Below are 22,088 nucleotides of genomic sequence, written 5' to 3'. Positions count from 1 at the left end.
TACATTACGTGCAACAGATCCGAGTGTGATTGACGTCATCACGGCGCCCATGTCTCCTATGCTGCGGAGCACGCCGCCTTCCGCTGAGGTTTAATAAAGAACAGTTATTAGAATGTTTCTAAAGCTGAGTTTCAGAAAACGATTCGTGTTGTAACGGATCGTTAAATTTTATACATTATGTTGTCTCCGAATGTAGAAACTGTGAAAAATGTAGTAACTTCAATATGGATTTTTTTCTATTACAAAGGTGGTAAGCGTACTGTTATAGCTAGTACATGCAGCCCTTTGCGCTGTAGTGCAAGACTTAGATGCTGCATCAGCATTTTGTCTCCAACAAAGCAGTAGGGACGGGACTTCGTAGTCAGTCTGCTCGGATCCCTCATCTTTCTCATACCAGTTCTCGTGTTATTTTGTTTTATTAATTTATGTGAAATATTGTTTAATTCCGTAAATAAATTGTGTAATTCTTAAAAATCTTTTTTAAATAACTCTTCACTCGGAACCCGTGTACGATCCACCTGGTAGTAAGCGGATATTATGGTTTATGAACGCTAGCAACACCAGGAGCAACTCCGGCGCGTTACTGACCCTATCCTCGAACTTCCCCAGGAGCCACCTCATTCACCATTGGAACACAACACTACTTGAGTACGGTACTATTTATCTGTGATGTTTATTTTATAAGGCTGCCATCTTAATTTTTAGTAATGTTAAAATTTGTTTAAATAAATTATAATTTCATTATAAAAAAATTCAACGTAATAAAAACCAAAACATCAAGTTTTCGAAAATAAATTATATTAAAAATTAAATTATCTCTGAAGGAATCACTTACGTTTTTTCATCTCACCTTCCTGAGCTGCTTATAACCAAACACAAATACAAATGTACAGACTTTTTTTATGTAGCTAGTTTATAAAATATACTAATGATTTGCGTACTAACAGATTATTTTACTGTAACTAAAACTAGTTAGCCTAATAATATTTCTAGATAGAGAATACTATAGTACGGACGCGGAGCACGACTAATTTCGTACAATGACCTTTTTGCCTACTGACAGTGGTTCTCAAAATTTTTATATAAATTACGAAGCTTTAGAAAATCGGTAGAGTTTAGAATTTGGGATGTCTTAAAACTCGTTTTTTGCACACTACACTTAATCTACGCTGTTTGTCTGTGGATCGGTCTAGTCACAGAATAAAATATTTTTTTTTGAATCATAGAAAATAACTTATATGTTATATATATATATACACACATATATATTACTATGTGTACAATTTGGTGGCTATACTTTGTATATGCAAAAAATCTTAGATCTGTTGCTGTGTGAAAAAAGACACCAATAAACACACATTCGCATTTAATATAAGTATTGTTAACTTTTGAGTTAAATTAAAAATGAAAAACGATGAACCTTGTGACTTAAATTTGGTAAAAAAAGTAAAAAGGTTGACAATCTGTGAATACGGCTGTCACTACACCTGTGTGAGCGCAACGGCAATATTTTTATACGCGAGCGACAAAGACAAAAGATGAGGGGTCAATGTACGAAATTCTTCGTGCTCCGCGTCCGTACTTTAGCTTTAGTTACAAAGAGCCAGTATGAACTATATATAAATATATAGAAAATGGTTATAATGACTTATGTTAAGACTAGACTGTTAAATGAAAATCTATTTTCTAATATACTTACAGTATGTATTCTATATAGTTATAGATATATTTTGATTACAGGATAAATAGTTTCTTTAGCTATAAATAATAGTTTTAATGATAAAATACTCACATTCAACCTCGCCTGTGAGCGCGCTGGTCTCATTCAGAAGATCAATCGCTGTCACGCAGTCTAATATACTGAGTAGCGTCTTTGTCAGCCTCAAAAGGTCGCTGAAGCTGTTGAATTTATGTAAATATTGATAAAATTGTTATAATTTAAATAATAATACATGTGTATATAGGGTAATATAGGGTACGGTAGGGGAACCCTTGGTTCCTACCAATTGATCTTTTCCTTCTTTCTTCATGTAACACTACTTCAAAACAGATGTTTACCCAAGTCAAATGTTTAATAAAGTTATTCAGTTCAATTGCATATACCGTATAAATAGATATCCTAGATACAAGCAAGAAAGGTTGAATTTAACCACATACACCAAATATCATTTCCATACGCTTCAGCCTGTAATATCCCACTACTGGGCATAGGCCTCTTTCCCCATGTAGGAGAAGGATCAGAGCTTAAACCACCACGCTGCTCCAATGCGGGTTGGCGGATATATTCCCTACTATGAGTAACGATCGCTATCAGGTGTACATGATAACAACCGGGACCGACGGCTTAACGTGCTCTCCGAGGCACGGTGGGGAGACCCACAAGGACTGCACAAACACCCAGACCACGGCAAACACCTGTATGGACAATACAAATGTTTGTCATGTGCGGGGATCGAACCCGCAACCGCCAGCGCAACAGGCACAATCCATAGCTGTGACCGTTGCGCCAACCGGGCGTCATTTCCATGCTATACGTAAAAAAATACACACTTTCAGTTTTTCGCTATGGTTTTAGAAATCTATATTGTGCTGCTTCCGTTTGATTAATATTTTTGTATATTTTGTATGAAAATATAAAACATTTCACTTGTATCAACTATAAGAGAGTCATCTTTCAGGAAGGCCTCTCGTCTTAAATATTTCTCTGTTAAAAACTTAAGCAAATACCGAATCTATACAGAACTGTAACCAAATTATAATTTTAATACATTAATTACTTACCTGTAGAATCCAAAATAAATCAATTCTCTGGCTAGCTTGACCACTTCGAAGGTGAGTTTGTTCTGATCGTGGTCGCTGAAGTACCACGTCCTGGTGACCACGTTACATAAGTAGTTCTCCACGAAGCGGATGGTAGACGCGAACTGTTCCTTTACTTTTTCCCTGGTAGCATCAGGTCCGCCCTTTACGCATTGATAACTGTAACAATTTGAAAATATTCAGTATAAATGAGAAATTATAAAATATGACAGCATATCTATAGTTATCTTTACCTATACACCACATTCAGTTTACTACAAAGAAGGAAATCGACTTCTCGAATTACTCGATATTTCAATATTTTTCAGCATAAATTTTTTTTTGAGCAGCCCGACTGAGGTAGTACCACTATCTTACAAAAGATACTGCTGGGTGTTGCTACTGCTACTGCTTTTATGGATTGGATTTCTGTTGTGAGTAAGAGGAGAGAGAAGTTAAAGAGATCTCCTGGGAAGAATCGGGATAGAAGAGCAAGATAGCACTTACTATAATACTCCTACGCCCGGTTTCCGAAAGGCTGATCAATGCAGAAATTAACAAATCATCTGTCAAATCTCTTGTTAAGCATGAAAAGAGTTGCTAAAAGCATGGTTAACTACTTAATTTAATCATACTGTCAGTTGACATAGCTGTCAAATTTGACTTTGGAATCGTGTGTTAACCGCCATTTTAGGTTTCTGAAACGCGAATTAAGCTATAATCATTGGTCAAATGCCTGTCAAATACTCGATCAACTAATCGCTATATATCGGCGAATTAACTTAAGGAAAACAATTATTTTCTACGAGAAACTACATTTTGGTTCTTTAAAGGTATGTAAAACATTTATAATCAAGTGTTATATATATAATATATGTTTTATCTTATAATATAATCAACATTTTGGTCTTGATAAACTAAAAATTTTTGTTCTTTGTTGTAGCTTACATAGATGTCTATTATTATTACCAAGAAGATACTGGTCAAAGTTCAATAATAAATAAAAACACTTCTGTGCGGTCATCACTATTATTGACACATTTTAATTGTTAAGTTTTAAATTTGATTACTAACAATATATAAATAATAGGGAATTTAAAAGAAAAGGTCATAAAATATATATCTAAATATACATTTATAGGAACTATTAAAAAAATACTTATAATTACTTAATAACTAAAACTTAAAACAAGCTATTATAATTATAATTACATTATCATATTTCCATACTACTATTTTCTACTAATGATTTTTTTTTTAAATCAGTCTACAATATTCTGATAATTTAATTTTTTCTTCTAAAGATCGTCTTTATTTTCATGATATTGTTTTTTTTTTAATAATAAATAAATAAATATCTTATAACATACAGTTTTTTTTATAAATATTGATAGAAAAAATTAATATACTCGTATAAATATATAAATACAAATATTACACACAGACTCAGACGGGAATCGAACCCGCCACTTGCGGACCAGAAAGCAGGGTCACTACAAACTGCGCCAACGGGCTAGTCAGTTATTGTTTTTAGGAACTATTTTCTTTTATTGTATCTTTCTTAGATGTTTATAAGATGCTTTATTAGATGTATGAGTATTATCAGATGTATTAAATAACATCACAACTAATAGTTTCTGTAGGTTTTGATACATCACAAATATATAAAATAATATTTAATTATGTTACATGACCACATGTTACAAAGCGAATGTCAAATCAAACTAATCGAGGACTAGCTAATTTTGCTGTGAATAACGTTTCAGCAACTCAAATTGATTTGACAGCCGTTTTAAATCTAAAAGCCGTAAGTAGACTTATACTTTGACAAACGTTTCAGAAACCGGGCGCTAGTGTTGAAAGCGTCGACAGTTTACGGTACCAGTTTACTATTTCATGCAGACCTTACACTTGTTTGTCACACGAATGTAGAAGAAATAAGTTAAGATTATGATCGCGGTTCACGTGCAGGTGCAGCATGAGCCGGCAGAACAGTCTCCTGTGTGTCGGATGTGTTAGAGACTCACTCGTGCACGTGGATGGTGCCCGCGACCTCGGCCCACAGGCGCGCGTACTTGACGGGTGTGACGGGCTCCTGCGGGTCGCGGTCCACGTGCAGGTGCAGCATGAGCCGGCAGAACAGTCTCCTGTGTGTCGGATGTGTTAGAGACTCACTCGTGCACGTGGATGGTGCCCGCGACCTCGGCCCACAGGCGCGCGTACTTGACGGGTGTGACGGGCTCCTGCGGGTCGCGGTCCACGTGCAGGTGCAGCATGAGCCGGCAGAACAGTCTCCTGTGTGTCGGATGTGTTAGAGACTCACTCGTGCACGTGGATGGTGCCCGCAACCTCGGCCCACAGGCGCGCGTACTTGACGGGCGTGACGGGCTCCTGCGGGTCGCGGTCCACGTGCAGGTGCAGCATGAGCCGGCAGAACAGTCTCCTGCCGGCAGAACAGTCTCCTGCCGGCAGAACAGTCTCCTGTGTGTCGGATGTGTTAGAGACTCACTCGTGCACGTGGATGGTGCCCGCGACCTCGGCCCACAGGCGCGCGTACTTGACGGGCGTGACGGGCTCCTGCGGGTCGCGGTCCACGTGCAGGTGCAGCATGAGCCGGCAGAACAGTCTCCTGCCGGCAGAACAGTCTCCTGCCGGCAGAACAGTCTCCTGTGTGTCGGATGTGTTAGAGACTCACTCGTGCACGTGGATGGTGCCCGCGACCTCGGCCCACAGGCGCGCGTACTTGACGGGCGTGACGGGCTCCTGCGGGTCGCGGTCCACGTGCAGGTGCAGCATGAGCCGGCAGAACAGTCTCCTGCCGGCAGAACAGTCTCCTGCCGGCAGAACAGTCTCCTGTGTGTCGGATGTGTTAGAGACTCACTCGTGCACGTGGATGGTGCCCGCGACCTCGGCCCACAGGCGCGCGTACTTGACGGGCGTGACGGGCTCCTGCGGGTCGCGGTCCACGTGCAGGTGCAGCATGAGCCGGCAGAACGACGCGCGCACGTCGTGCGACAGCGCGCTGTTCGACATGCACCTGCGGACAAGCAACTTATTTCATTTACGTGATTGGGGATTACAATAAAAATTAAATAAAAAATAGGGGCGCGTAAATCATTCACCACTTCAGCCTATCACAGTCCACAGCTGGACAAAGGCCTCCCCAAGTTCGCGCCAAAAAAAGGCGAAAAAATCATTAATTCCATATTTGAACGGTCAAACACACAATTTTATTTAAGCTATACAAAAATCATCTTTTGACACTAAACGAGACAAAATCAGACGCAATAAATAAATATACAAGTGTTCAATGGTGAAAAATTATGACATTGTCACTTTTTTTCAGTTCATTAGTTTTGATCGAATAGATTAGAAATTTTTTATAAAATTAAAATTACATAACACTGAATGAATATTTATCGCTTCTTGAAATTCATCGATTCATCGCCAAAATCGTTCTAAGAAGTATAAATTTTGGATACACAAGCAAAACATCATTGAATATTAATAAAGTTGGCAACATTCATGGAGACATAAATAAATCATGTGTTTACATCATACTGACTTGTATTAGTTTTTTGTCCGAACAGCATACTATTTCTAATAGAATTGAAGAGAATAGAATTTGGAATTCAGGAGTTGTAAATATTTTTAGCATTTTTGGGTTTATGATTTGTACTTGCCTTTGTTATAATTACGAAATTTCTTTGAATGTAACACTTACCCGCCGGCCGGTTAACGCAAAAATTAACAAATCATCTGTCAAATCTCTTGTTAAGTACCAAAAGAGTTGCTAAAAGCATGGTTAAACTACTTAATTTAAACATCCTGTCAGTTGACATAGCTGTCAAATTTGACTGTGGAATCGTATGTTAACCGCCATTTTGGGTTTCTGGAACGTGAATTAAGCTATAAACATTGATCAAATGTCTGTCAAATACTCGGTCAACTAATCGGTGTATATCGGTGAATTAACTTAAAGAAAACAATTATTTTCTACGTGAAACTACATTTTGTTTCTTTGAAGGTATGTAAAGCATATTTATAACCAAGTGTTATATTTGTAATATATGCTTTTTCTTATAAAAGTCTACATTTTGGTCTTGTTAAACTAAAAATTTTTGTTCTTTGTTGTAGGTTACACAGATGTCTATTATTATCACCAAGAAGAAACTGGTCAAAGTTCAATAATAAATGAAAACACTTCTGCGTGGTCATGTCTATTATTAACACATTTTAATTGTTAAGTTTTAAATTTTATTAGGGAATTTCAAAAAAAAAGGTCATATAAATAATTTGTTTAAATTTAAATCATAAATATATATATAAATATACATTTATAGGAACAATTAAAAAAAATACTTATAATAACTTAATAACTAGGATTTAAATCAAGCTATTACAATTATAACTACTTTATCATATTTTCATACCCTTTCTGTATATATTTTTTTCTAGATTAAATAACGAATGTTTTTTTTAATTTAGTCTATATTCTGATAATTTAATTTTTTCTTCTAAGGATACGCTTTTCCTCTTTTTTTCATAATATTGTTTTTTTTTTAAATATATATATTTTTTAGGAACTATTTTCTTTTTTTTTTCATCTTCTTTTATATGATGCTTTATTGGATGTATCAGTATTATCAGATTTATTAAATAAAATCACAACTAACAGTTTCTGTAGGTTTTGATACATCACTAATATATGAAATAATATTTAATTATAATGTTACATGACCAAATGTTACAAAACGAATGTCAAATGAAACTAATCGAGGATTAGTTAGTTTTGCTGTGAATGACGTTTCAGCAACTCAAATTTATTTGACAGCCGTGTTAAATCTAACAGTCGTTTAGCAGACCTATACTTTGACAAACGTTTCGGAAACCGGGCGCAAATGTTACAAAACGAATGTCAAATCAAACTAATCGAGGATTAGTTAGTTTTGCTGTGAATGACGTTTCAGCAACTCAAATTTATTTGACAGCCGTGTTAAATCTAACAGTCATTTGGCAGACCTATACTTTGACAAACGTTTCAGAAACCGGGCGTTAGCTTAGTTAATCCATAAACAGGTGTCATCCACAATTGAACAACATATAGTAAGACAAATCCTATGCTGTACGTAAAAATGAGTCAAATAGAAGTAGTTATTTAAATTCAGTTGTGACCTTGTGCCCAAGTTATAGTATTTTTGACTGATCCTCTAACTTATGTAAACTTTATACATATGTGTTTATAATTTTCTTATAATTTTAATTGTGTCATTTTTATTAATCTAAATCAGAAGAGGTGGCAGGTTATAAACTTACTTGAGGATGAGGTCGATCCTCAGCTGTTGAGACAGGCTGTTGAGCGCCAGGTACTGGCGGTTGAGGCACATGTTGGAGAACAGGTCCAGCTGGTGCCGGTAGTAGTCGAGGATGGCGGCCGCCTCGCTACGGGGGTCGGCCTCCGCCTCCGACGCCAGAGACGACAGCAGACGAGAGTTCTGCAGTCAAGATAAAATACACTTTATAATTTTTCTACCACACCAAACACACTATACACACCACTTACAAAGAAATTAACAAAAATTACTTAAATATACAATCAAAAATTATATAGAAATCGAGTAAATTTTGGTCATAGTCAGTTTATAATCTATCCACCAAATCAAACTATAGACCATTCTTGATTCGTCATTAAAAATGTACTAGGTTAGGTTATTCTTCACTTTTAAACTACGATAATTCTAAGAAAAGAGTATTGTTTCGTAACTTAACTGAAGTAAGACACAGCACGAAATATCCTGCTCAAAATATGAAGCAGCTCGACTGGGGTAGTACCTCGACCTTACAGAAGATGACAGCTAAATAATACTGTTTTCATGCAGGTTTGTGTTCCTGTTGTTGAGTAAGGTGATCAGAGCTTCTAGGGGGTATTGGGGATTGGGTCGGCAACGCACTTGCTATGCTTCTTTCTGGTGTTGCAGACGTCTATCAGCTACGGTAATCGCTTACCATCAGGTGAGCCGTACGCTTGTTTACCGACCTAGTTACATGAAAAAATAATAATAAAGGATTAGTAAAGTAGGTTAACTAATTGAACAAGTTTAATGATCTATTTGACAATTCATATTTATTGTTATATAAGTAAAAAGAAAAAAAAAAACAGGTCGCAAAAAGAAGGCTGAAATAGACATATTATGGGTGGTAACTAATAATCTTCATAAGACAAAAAATATATAAAATTTTGTACAAAATTTAAATTACCATTTACAATATCACATATTATTATATTTTATACTAGCGATCTGCCCTGGATTCGCACGGGTACAAAAACAATCAGTGTTCTTCTACTATATTATGCACGTATTATACATATAAACCTTACTCTGGAATCACTCTATTTACTAAAGAAAACCGCATCAAAATCTGTTGCGTAATTTTAAAGATCTAAGCATACAGACGGCGGGAAGCGACTTTGTTTTATACCATGTAATGATGACGAAAATCTTACATAGGGCAGGCAAAAAATAACGATAGCATTTTTATTAAAGCCAATATGGCCTTTATATATAGCCCCGCTAAGGTTTAACAAAAACTTAGCTGGGTGGTCGAGTGTTTCCTAGCAATTAAACTTTGATCATTCAAGTGTTAACTCACCTTTTTGTTGTTCCAGAGCAACATGACATCGTCTTCTACCGTGTATTTATTACCCTTATTGTCTGTTTCCGATATGTTTTCATATTTTGTTGATACTAGTCTGTAAAAGAAAGGTTAATTGTATGCTTTTGACAACTACTTATTTGGCGATTTATTATGCCATTAAATCATAATAATATAAGTATGCTGTTTTTGAACAACGGTCAAATGGTTAGTATGTTTGTTAGTTTTGTATGAGATTTTTATATTTTAAATGTATAATGTTTTTTATATTTGAGTTATGCTATATACTGTCTTTTCTTTTTTAATCATTATTTTTACTTGGTAACATTGTAATTCAATGACGGTCATTTGTTAGTAATGATATCACGATTTGATTTAATTGTTAAATTTCGTCTGATTCTGATTATTCAATAGTAATTTATTGTTATCGCTTAGTTCAACCGAGGTTTGTTTGTGGTGTTAACCTGTATGTATATATATTATTGTTTATGAGTTAATGTAAGCTGTTGATTAAGAAATAAAAAAATAACTGCAGCAGAGTTATAGAATGAAACTATATCTTTCAAAATTGCATAACTAAAAATATAAAAAAACAAATAATGAGTAACTGAATTAAATACACGGCAATAAGTTTGGCACAAGTTTTTTCCAAAATATAGAAACATACCTCGTCTCAATAAGTATGTCAGCATTGTTGGCGCAGAGAACACTTTTGCATATTAGCTCCTGAGTCACCGCAATAGCTTTCTTGTTAGAGATACACAAGTCACTTAGGTAATCGAGGAAACGGGACTGCCAGGTCTTCATGTTCTTGCGGACAAGGCCTGGAGACAAATAGGATGATATTGATATTTGACGACGCGTTGGTGCAGCGGTCACAGCGCTGGCTGTTGCACTGGCGATCGCGGGTTTGATATGGCCATATAGATGTTTGTCGTAGTCTGGGCGTTTGAGCTTGTGGAGTGCGTGTGTTTCCGGACCCCCGACAGAGGAGTCAATCCTAATGGGGGCCGTTAAGTGTGAAGTGCTTATTTATTTATTTCAATTATTTTGATCTTACTTGGTCAATGTCACGTTGTCACGTTAGTGTTCACGTGTGCACGTTCATGTACACAGTTTAAGTAGGTATATTACCAGCGTTTGTGTATTAAAAAGTGCAGTTCAGTACACTATAATTGTGATTTGTTCACTTTATGAGTTATGCTATTTACATATTATGTAATTTTTACTTGTAAGGGATAAAATTAGGAAATAGACTCGATTTTAAACTTAAGATACAGTCTTAGGAATGCTAAGATTTGCAAATGAAACTTCTTCTAAAGGATCTACTTGTTAGTGGCAAATCTATCAAAGTTTTTAAAAAGAAAAAGTAAAAACCTAGGCGATCTTGATTGCTTTGCTTAAACTTAATTCTAAGGATTACTTTAGATTACAAAAGCGAAATACAGGAAAATTACAAAATAAGAGCAAGAATAATTCTAAACTTATTTCGCTTAAAATTCAAAGAGGACAATCCATTGAGTTAAGGTTTTTATCAAAAATTTAGGCTCACCGACAAAAGTCTCGATTTCGGAGGCGGTGATGTGTTTCTCTAGAAGTTTCCTGTTGTTGTGCAAAAGAGCCGTGATAGTGTCCTCTGCTAGTATGTCGTATCCGATTTGTTTTTGCATGAAGCCAAAATGTTTTGCAATATATTCCTAAAAAAACATCACAATACTATAAATATGTTCTTATTTGATAAAAAAATTGTGATATTACATAGCATGTTGATAGTTGAATAAAATATAGGCTACTTTCGTCTGGTATTGTGTAGACAAAACTGAGTAGTATACTACGCTATACTACTGAAGTAATACGTCACAACACTAGATAAGGATAGACAAATAACTTTTTATTTTTTAACCGACATCCAAAAAAAGGAGGAGGTACTCAATTCGATTATATTTTTTTTTTTATGTATGTTACTTCAGAGCTTTTGACTGGGTGGACCGATTTCAATAAAGTTTTAACCGAAAGGTGGTGCGTGTCATTTGGTCCCATTTAAATTTATTTGAGATCTAACAACTACTTTTTGAGTTATATCTAATAATGCGTATTTACTAGACTATTTTTTGGTCGACCTACGTTGTATTATACCGTACCGATGTACCGATTTTGATGATTTTTGTCACGTCTAAATTTCATCGAGATCTGATTACAACTTTTTGAGTAATCTTTGATAACGCGTACTTACTTGACTATTTTTTCGTCTGCCTACGTTGTATTACTTGTAGATGTAATTGAAGTCGTTTTTTTATGATTGCGAGCAAACACAATTATTATTGTAGTGAGATCGTTGTTTGATCATTGATACGCATCGGACACGATGAGCACCACCTTTCGATTAATTTTTTTTTATCAAAACCTGTCCACCCAGTTTAAAGTTAATTAAAAAAAAATTGAGAACATTCTCGTCTTTTGGAAGTCGGTTAAAAATGCATTTAAACAAATTGGTTGGGCTACTTAAAATCTATTTCCATTCAGTAATCTAAACGGAATCGTCGTATTGATCGGCGTCTTACCTGATTCTTGCGATAGTCCTGTTGACTTAGCCGGAGTATTCGGTAGCACAGGCGGAAGATAAATTTGTAAGGGGCATAACGTGGGTCGTACAGTTCTTCTATTTTAAGAAATGGCTCTCCTTCAGGGGATTCCTGGAAAGGACCCTGAAAAAACAAGTTGATTTTTGAAGTAAAACTTTTTTACGCACGCTTGACTTGGGGAGTAAGCTGAATGCGTGACGAGTGCTTTACGAAAAATGTGATCGGACGAAGCGAACTTAAGTTGAGAGGGAGATATAAGTTTTTTTATATATATCACTAGTTCGGCAAACAAGCGTACGGCTCACCTGATGGTAAGAGATTACCGTAGCTTATAGACGCCTGCAACACCAGAAGCATCGCAAGCGCGTTGCCGACCCAATCCCCCCAGGAGCTCTGGTCACCTTACTCACCAACAGGAACACAATACTGATTGAAAACAGTGTTATTTAGCTGTGGTCTTCTATAAGGTCGAGGTACTACCCCAGTCGGGCTGCTCCATATTTTGAGCAGGAAATTCCTGCTGTGCCCTACCTCAGTTAAAATAAGTTAGTGAAAATAACTACTTCAGTTGTGTTGTCTAAAGAACACTCGTTTTTTTTATCAGTTTTGTCTTAATGAAACTGATTATGAGTCAAATAACTTTGGTGCCCAGTGCTTTGTGCCAGATTAATGTTGTAAATACCCAATTTATTCACAGTGACATTCTAGACGTCATCCGAACAAAGTGTATTCTTTTATCACTTGTTTTTTAAATGAGTTGAAGCAAGCTTACGGTTCATCTTATATGAAGTCATTACTGTAGTCATTAGATGCAATTTTATCAAAAGCACGTTGCCGACCCAAACTCTTCTGCCAATATAACCTATCCCCAAGCGCTCTGGCTATCTAATTTACCACAGAAACAACACTACTTCAGATGAATTTCTATTTGGCTGCGATTGTAAGGTTAAGGTACTTCCCCGGTTGAGCTGCTCCAAATTTTGACCATAATATTTTCTGCTGTGTCCTCAATAAATCTTTATTGATATAATTAACAAACAGTAAGTATGATCAATTTATCAAAACTTCGCCCTCACCTGTAATATCTTAAAAAGCTGTTTCAATATATACTGTTCTCGGAGCAATTTTTGTCTGTCACGGTTAGGATTTTCGACCACAAGGTCGAGCGCTTTGCACTTATTGGGTTCGTTTTCAAAGCCTGCTATAAAATATACTATATCTTGGAGGAGGCAGGTTAAGGCCCTGAAATAAACGAAAATTAATTACAAGCTTAATTTTTGGGTATATCTTATATATAAAGCTCGCGTGTCACAATGTTAGTTAAGATACTCCTCCGAAACGGCTGGACCGATTTTTATGAAATTTTGTGCGCATATCGGGTAGGTCTGAGAAGTAATAAGTGGGGAGGGGATTAAGGGGGGTTAATAATATATATGCAAACAACGTATGCGGGGTCAGCTAGTAATATATATTAATGCAAATAAAGTACGTTTATAATCCACTCAATACAAATCGTCAAATTGTAAACTGAAATTAAAATCCCTTCTGTAATTTAAAAAAAAAACCTGACGTCATCATCTTAAAATCGATCAATAAGTAAACAAAAGCACTTCTTACGTCCCAATCAAGAAGTTACTGACTATCACAACAATTCGGTTTTTATATGGTGCACTTTATTTGTAAACTTACTTCATTTCATTGTGTTCGATGTTCCCGTGGTGCAGTTTAGTCGACAGTGCCGAGAGAACCTTACAAGCGTCATTAGCGAAATCTAAATCTCGGACCTCACTAGGAGACACGGATATCAAGGCAAATGCCTCTTTGTCCTCTTTTATTACTGAACATCCGACCTAAAATTTGAATAATACTGATAATGTCTTTTGCATAAAAATAGGCATAAAATAATTAAATAAAAAAATATGTTAGTTTAAGGATAACAATTTGTAATTTTTTTTTTTTTTTTTGTATGTCGTATTATTTCATGATTCTTATCGAACAAACAACACAATTACAAATTAAGAAATAATCAATATTTTAATAATTTCTAATATTTATTAAAATAGCGATTATTTCCTAATTTGTATATTAGTTAATATACTTTTTATTTGTTGCTTTATTTCTCACTGATATATGCTAGCTGTATTGTATATAATTGACAAAATTTAGCAGTAAATATAATATTTATTTATTGGCAAATATCGTGAGCTATCTTCAAAAATGTACGATACATATCTCAATACGAACCTTAGACATAACCGGCTTCTCCTCTTCCTTGTCGATAGGTATTGATGTTGAGTGAACCCAGGTGTGCGTGCATAAATGTTGTAACCTACAAATATTAAGTATAGTCAAACTGTATGAATATTAAGTATAGTCAAACTGTATGAATATTAAGTATAGTCAATATGTATAACTGTCCCGAAGACGGGCAGCAGCGTCTTCGGTGCGACAAAGCCCGTACTGCGGTCACCAACCCGCCTGCCCAGCGTGGTGACTATGGGCAAAACACATGAGTTCACGTTATTTTTGGCGCGAACTTGTGGAGGCCTATGTCCAGCAGTGGTCTGTATAGGCTGTAATGTAAACTGTATGGTACGCAAAGTTTGGGACAGTATTGTTACATCTCTTATTGCAAAGTGGTACAAGCTGGCTAGACAATATTTAGTACAGTAGTAGTGGTAGTACACAGTGGTGGGGTTCTAAGGAGTGTGTTACCTGACGTAGCTGCTCTGCGGCACTGGCGCGTCGGAGTGCGTCATGGTGGTCGGGTCCAGCTCGAACAGCGTCGCGATCTCTGAGGAATGGGGCACCGACACGAGCTGGTAAGCTGGCTCCGAATCCAAACCCTCATTTTCCATTAGATTCTCTCTGAGAATAAAATAATAGTTTTGATGGATCTATTTCGGTACAGACTGAGCAGACTACATCTGGTGTCAAAATGACGCTTGAATATTTTGGAAATCGGTTTCTCCAATCAGGTGATCTCATTTTCTGAGACAGAGCAGTGAAGAAAATGTCCTGCTCAAAATCTGAAGTTACCCGACTGGTGAAATACTTCAACTTTACAGAAGATCACATTTCAATAACATTGCTCTCCAGCTGGAAGCTGTTTGGAATGTTTCTATGTTAGTACGGTGGCCAGAGCTTCTGGGGAGGGTCAGGAGTAGAGTCGGCAACGCGCTTACGATGCTTCTAGTGTTGCAGGTGTATAAGCTACGGTAACGGTTTACCATCAGGTGAGCCGTACGCATGTTTTTTGTCCTAGTCGTATAAAGAAGGGAAGTCGGTGGATTGAACTTCTCGATATTTTTTTTATTGACTGTAAAAACTAGTAAAGCTGAGTTTGAAATTGAGATGCACCATCATCATAGTCGCTTTAATCTGACCAAGCCATTTAATAATAATGATAAAAAAATATATATTAGGAAAATAATATACTTACGATTGTTTGATACAAGCTTCAGCAGCTAAGTAGTGCCCAGTGGCGAGATGTTTGAAACGAAATATCGAGTTCCAATGACCCGCGCCGCCTCGGCATGGGTCATGCTGTACCACCTACGACAACAGATATACACACTTACGGTCCGTTTTAGCAGCTGTGGATAACGCTATTAACGGATGACGATACAAATAGAAATAGTCATTTATTTATTTATACTTTATTGTACACCACAACTACATTTTAAACAATAAACACATTTAAAAAAACATTTACAGACTGTGAAGTACAATGGGCGGACTTATGGCTATTTAGCCATTTCTTCCAGATAACCCAAAAATATCTCATAAATATCGTAAATTCGATGGTAAAAAAGAATAATGAATCAAAAACCTTTTACCGTCGTATACTGTCATTCGTCAAATAGCGTTTATCCATAGTAACAAAAACAGGCCCTTAACATTTTGTAATACTCGTACGAATGCCTATGGAGTAAAAGCGCGTGTTGTGTATAGATACACATTTTGTTGTAAAATAGATTTATTAAATACTAGCTGTGCCCGCGGTTTTACATGCTTTAATTTGAAAAACGTACTTAAATATTTTTAAACCATTGATCACTGTGTAACTCGGGCGACTTACACAGGCGAGTGGCGCGACGCGGAATTGTTTCATTTGATTTTACATTATCTCCTAAGTTATGCGTCCAAATTAAATGCTCTAAAAGACAAAGTTTATCTTCGTAAAATTGCCTTGTTGATGAAGAATTTCGTTCGTAAGGATTCGCGCCTTTCCATTTTTTGTGATCGTTAATTCGTTGAAAAGTTATTTTAAATATCTAAACATTTTTGAATATCGTATCAAACATTGACCGCTCCAGCGGGGTTCGAACCCGCGTCTCCGACTGACCGTGTCGGCGCTCTAGCCGATTAAGCTATGAACGATGTACCCGCTAGATCGAAATTTTTGATATGATGTTTTTTTTTATATTCGGTTTAAGCGAACTTTAAATATCTTCTAAGATATTCATTGCAATCAAATAATGTCAAGGGGAATTTTGTCCATAGAGAAATACTTGTGATGGATAGCGTATTTATTTAGTTAAGGATTTATTTTATGTCTATAAAAGCACACTCGCAAATAATGCATTATTTTAGAATAAAGTTGATTAGCATAAAAAAAGGTTATGGTGTGTCAAGCTCAAAAGATAGACATATGCAGTCTCGGACTTTTTTAGGTAGGAATGTTAATGGCGATCAATTTCCTAATACATAATTTTAGGTAGCTTCAACCGTTTACGCAACGCACGTACCAGAAGCTCTCAAAAAAGAATATTTTTTCCTATTTTTGCAAAACTTTTTAGTAATGCTCAGCTCCTATTGTTCAAAACGTGGTGTTATAATTATATAGCCAATAGATAAATGGGCTTTCTAACACTAAAACAATTTTTCAAAATACATTCAGTAGCTCCTGAGAGCGCGTTCAAGAAAACAAACAAACTCTTCAGCTTGATAATATTAGTATAGATTTTTAATAACTCAATTTCTAAAACATTCGAAGAAAATTAGTCCATCAAAAAGGCAGAAACAAGTTACAAGTTAATGTAACTCGACAAGTGTCATTTGCAAATATGTAGTATGTTAAAATATAAAGCCAAAACGTCTCTCTTGTTAGGGGTTGGCAAACAATTTAACCTCGCTGAGAACTTAATCGTAAGAAATTTAATCTAATTAAAACTTCTGCAGTTTGAATTGTTCGAAGTTTCTGAATAATTCATAAGCTTTTGAATCACATAAACTTTTATAAATACTCGATGATGATGGCAAAGTTTTTTTTGCTGTATATATTTTTGTTTTACACAATAAGTAATCACCAATATATCATTACATAGTATAAAACAAAGTCGCTTCACGCTGTCTGTATGCTCAGATCTTTAAAACTACGCAACGGGTTTTGATGCGGTGTTCTTTAGTAAATAGAATGATTTCAGAGGAAGGTTTATATGTATAATACATGCAAAATATAGCAGAGGAATACTGATAGTCTTTACACACGTGCGAAGCCGGGGCGGGTCACTAGTCATGTATAAAACCTTCCCAAAACACGCTGCGTCTTATGGTATAAGTATTATTCCGATTGGGTCAGTAGTTTTTGCAGTATAACCGAACGAAAAAAACGGGCTCCCCATTTATTAGTATAGATTGGTTTGATTGAAAGTCGAAAACGTAGAGAAACAGGCGGCGTACTTACTTTCATATTATAGACTTAGGTAAACACGGTTTCTTTACTCAGAAAATGATTCGTTTTGTTAACCGTTGAGAACAAGACATGTTCTAAAGCCTTCTGTATTATAGCAACCGGACATAAATGAAAGTAATGGCGAAAACTTCGTGCCCCTTTTTACGACAATTGCGAGGACGGAGGAGTATGATATTTCGCACGCTTAGTTTATATGTAGGTGTGCAGAATGCTAAATATTTTTTTAAATTATGCATAAAAATACAATAAATAAAAAACCTTACACACACTACCATGTATCACACACTCACACGCACATATACTCTTTTTTTTACTATTATAGAAGTATAGTCTTTGACAACAGAACCTTAATAATGTTCAAACTTATAATTTAAATGAATTACGGTCGAATTTTGACCACTGGGCAACAACTAGTATTGTATAGTTCAACTACCACTAAGTACAAAGCGATACCTCAATCTCCCACAGGGCTTTGCTGCTGGTGGCAGCCGTAGCACTCGACCTTCCCGTGGTCCTCAGAAAGACGTGTTGCCTCCGCTTGTACTCGTCCATGGTGAGGAACTTCTCTTGCTCCGCGTGGAACAACCTCACCACGTCACCACCCTTCAGCATCTCCTCCTGATTTTCCTTGTGTTCTAGGAAAAGGGTCACCTTCCAGGATGTCGAGGAGTTTACCACGTTCACCTGGGAAATTTATTTTGGATTATTTTTTTTATTATTACTTGATTTACTGCTATGTTTTTTTAGTCTAGAGTTTTTAGCTTTCTTTTAGCTTTTATTTTTGATCTCTTTCCTCAAGAGTTCTTCAAGCTATTAAGTATAGCTATTTTAATATCTACTAATTGGAAAATTATAAACGTTAATAAGAGAGCACTATAACGCTACTAGTGTAGATAAACAAGTGGGACCCTAATAATTGCGTTAAAATATATTCTCAATATATTATTTTCGACAAGAAAATAATTGGAATCAATTGAATACTCTTAAAATAATTCTGAAAATTAGTCTTAAAATACGTACTTAACACATGAAAATGAAAAAGTTTTCTAAATGAAAACAAAATATATAAATCGTCCAGTCAAATATTTACCTCCATACATCCAGCATTATCCGGTAGTTCGTGGTTAGAAGAAACATGTAGGACTTGTTGTCCAGCATTAACTGGATTCAAGATAACCTTATCGCCAACCACCACATTATCCCCTACGAACAAATGTTTTAATCGTTGTAACGAAGACAAAATAATAAATCTGCCTTGCCTTTTAATTCATTATTACACTGGGAAAATATAAATTGAGCTTAACTATGATAATCTTCGAGAACTAATTTAGGAATTTATAGAACATTTTTTTTATAACATAAATTCTATTCTATTCAACGATATTAACTTAGAAGCTATACAATTACTACAGTCGTCTGACTAAACTGGAAAACCAAGAGATTGACAAAGAAAATTAGCGAAGCTTTGTCACTCAGAAAAAAGCGACTCTGTTTTTTGTTGGTATCACCTAATGGAAATCTTTTAGTCATTTATTTTACGCACAAAATGATTGACACTAATCTAATAACTTAATTCAATTCAGTTGTTTTCTTACGGCCGAACCCAATATTCAATCTAAAGATAGAGATAGGTAGTTATCATCGACTGCTAATAACTAACTATCTATCCTTTGTAGTTGTCCCAATAATTCGCATAGGGGAATACTATCTCCAGTTAGCTGTAGATAGACCGGCTACCTGAGCTCTCCCTTACATTCCAGTATACGCAGCGTCACAGACGGCCTCAGTTGTGTTACATAGATGTTTTGTAGTATTTAAATTTGTCATACAAATTTTATTCATATTAAAGTAATCTTGTTTTATATAAATATGGACAAATTAATTTTTACACAGACTTTTTAATTTATAATAAATGGTATTATTTTAATATGGAATGCACGGTAAGTCTAGTAACGGAACGTTTTAACACGACACAACAAGACGCTACGAGGCCATTACGCTTTATTGAATCGTCGTTTCGTTTGAATTTGTATAATTATACAAATCATTGCAAATTATACAATCATTCACCAAATTGTTTGTTTTATTCACAAGATGTCTAAAGTAAGTATTATTTCAGAAGAAACTTATTATTTTTATTCAATTAATTGTTGCAAAAGAGCAATATCACTTGAATTGCTACTTGAACTTGAGTCTGCCATTATTTTTCACTCGAAATTAATTTTATTTTAAACAAAGAACATACTTTTGCAATTAATAAATCTTAGTTATCCCCCGAAAACTATAGATCGGATATTGTTGTTACTAAAGATAACCAACGTTACTGACAGATAGAACTCTATTATTATTGGGACGCTTAAACTGTAATTTTCATACGAACTGTTATCTCTGGTAAGCTATCCTCCCTCTCGTCGATAGATAGCTTTGAAGGATAAGATTGCCTATCGTCGACAAGTTTATTGGGTCAGTAAAATGAATGATAGATAGATATTTCTGTCTCTAGTAGGACATAACCAGAGATAGACTGAATATTGGGTTCGGCCGTTAAAGGCTAAAGTCTCTTGTGGCAGCATACAAAAAAGCTCTGAAAGGTCGGTAGTTAGAGAAACAACTCACCAGTCGACCGGAGTTTGTAGAAAGGTATTACGTAGAACCACGAGCCTTCATTTCCATTAGCGTCTAAATGTACCCGCATTGCGTTCTTTTCTAGCAGCGCGGGCAGTCTTTTGTTCACCTGATACAAACATTCCTATCACTTATCTCTTTTTTTAAGTTTTAAAGGTTACGCAAACTTTTCATTTGCAATTATGTGATAGCAAAATTGAAATTGTTTTAAAATTATTTTCAAACAAAGAGTTTCGACCAAAATCAAGAAAATTTATTTATAACTTTCAGAATTTTTCAACTTTTCGTAAAACAAAGATAGAAGCTATAAAGTCTAAATATACTTACAGTCAAGTACTTGTTAGACTTAACGTGCAGTAGCTGTATGACACTGCCATATTGTACCACTGTTCCGAGTAGTTTCTTATTCTCCATCTCATTTTGCTTTTTCTCTATTTCGGCAGCATGCTGTCAAAAATGGAGTTAACGATGATTATTTCTAACTTTAATTTAAAGGGCAAATAATTTACATGATTCTATATTCTTTATTCCGCGTTGGTGCAACGGTTACAGCCATGGATTGTACCTGTTGCGCTGGCAGATGCGGGTTCGATCCCCGCACACGACAAACATTTGTATTGTATTTGGCCATACAAGTGTTTGCCGTGGTCTGGGTGTTTGTGCAGTCCTTGTGGGTCTCCCCGCCGTGCCTCGGAGAGCACGTTAAGCCGTCGGTCCCGGTTGTTATCATGTACACCTGATAGCGATCGTTACTCATAGTAGGGAATACATCCGCCAACCCGCATTGGAGCAGCGTGGTGGATTAAACTCTGATCCTTCTCCTACATGGGGAAAGAGGCCTATGCCCAGTATGTATTACAGGCTGAAGCGTATATTCTTCATTCTATATTATCTGTTGAGTGTTTGTTACGTGTTTATTTGTCATTATTAATTTATTGCATTCTTACAATCTTACATCTATTTGCTTGTAGCATCTACGAGTATAATTCGATGATAAAGTATGTGTCAGAACGAATGTGTCGACATTTTTTTTTCATAAGAAAACAGATTTGACTTTTAAGTTCTTATAATTTTCATTCTTTGATGTTATACAATCGTTATAAATTCTATTTAAATGTGTTTCTTATGTAATAAATAAGCGAATAAATAAAACTAAGAACGATTAAATTTCACAAAAGGATTTATTAAAAACGTGCAGCCCTAGAAGCCGATTTGGACAGACCATTATTAATCCTGTCAAAGATTAATGAGTTTTATAATACCCCTTTCACGAGATTAAAGAAATGAAAACAATTTAATTTTATAACGATCCTATTGATCAAACGAATGTGACATTAAAACGCACATTATGTGCGTTTAAATATATGTGACTGAAAATTATCTGGGTTAAATATTTCGTGTTTGTTGTTTCCTTGTTTTTAAACAGTTTATGTCGAGAGATTTTCGTGTTAACTCATTGAGTTTCTACGAGGAATTTTTACTATCATTGTAGTATACATAAATAAAAATTAATTATTTTCGATTTTGATTATTTTAAAATAAAATAAAAAATAATAATAATAAAAAAAAAATTGTAAATTATAAGCGTTACTATTTTTGTAGAGAACATATTATGTTACGTTACCCTTTGTAGTTATAATTTGATTCAGTTTGTCTTTTTGAAGACTTGTAAAGTTTTTAGTTTTATTATAATTCCGTTTCGTCCTTTAGATTGGTATTACACTCATTGT

General features: G+C 35.5%; 1 protein-coding gene across 1 annotated transcript in view; it reads right to left on the bottom strand.

Moving 5' to 3' along the window:
• The window catches only part of LOC123666556 (inositol 1,4,5-trisphosphate receptor), a 102,087-nt gene that overhangs the window by 40,041 nt on the left and 39,958 nt on the right, over positions 1–22,088 (bottom strand). Inside the window, exons 5-23 of the mRNA XM_045600667.1 lie at positions 20,686–20,805; positions 20,350–20,467; positions 18,824–18,936; positions 18,187–18,417; positions 15,478–15,590; positions 14,751–14,903; positions 14,280–14,364; positions 13,725–13,885; positions 13,112–13,277; positions 12,015–12,158; positions 11,006–11,150; positions 10,121–10,277; positions 9,451–9,550; positions 8,116–8,294; positions 5,681–5,836; positions 2,782–2,979; positions 1,793–1,899; positions 836–862; positions 4–83 (exon numbers count right to left, since the gene is read on the bottom strand). Coding sequence (XP_045456623.1) covers positions 4–83; positions 836–862; positions 1,793–1,899; positions 2,782–2,979; positions 5,681–5,836; positions 8,116–8,294; positions 9,451–9,550; positions 10,121–10,277; positions 11,006–11,150; positions 12,015–12,158; positions 13,112–13,277; positions 13,725–13,885; positions 14,280–14,364; positions 14,751–14,903; positions 15,478–15,590; positions 18,187–18,417; positions 18,824–18,936; positions 20,350–20,467; positions 20,686–20,805 — 2,553 coding nt within the window. The remainder of the gene's footprint in view (positions 1–3; positions 84–835; positions 863–1,792; positions 1,900–2,781; positions 2,980–5,680; positions 5,837–8,115; positions 8,295–9,450; positions 9,551–10,120; positions 10,278–11,005; positions 11,151–12,014; positions 12,159–13,111; positions 13,278–13,724; positions 13,886–14,279; positions 14,365–14,750; positions 14,904–15,477; positions 15,591–18,186; positions 18,418–18,823; positions 18,937–20,349; positions 20,468–20,685; positions 20,806–22,088) is intronic.

This window comes from Melitaea cinxia, chromosome 26, assembly GCF_905220565.1.
Source record: "Melitaea cinxia chromosome 26, ilMelCinx1.1, whole genome shotgun sequence".
Taxonomy (NCBI): Eukaryota; Metazoa; Arthropoda; class Insecta; order Lepidoptera; family Nymphalidae; genus Melitaea; species Melitaea cinxia.
The sequence above is the reverse complement of the archived record's forward strand: the minus strand, read 5'-3'. Positions and strand labels throughout refer to the sequence as shown.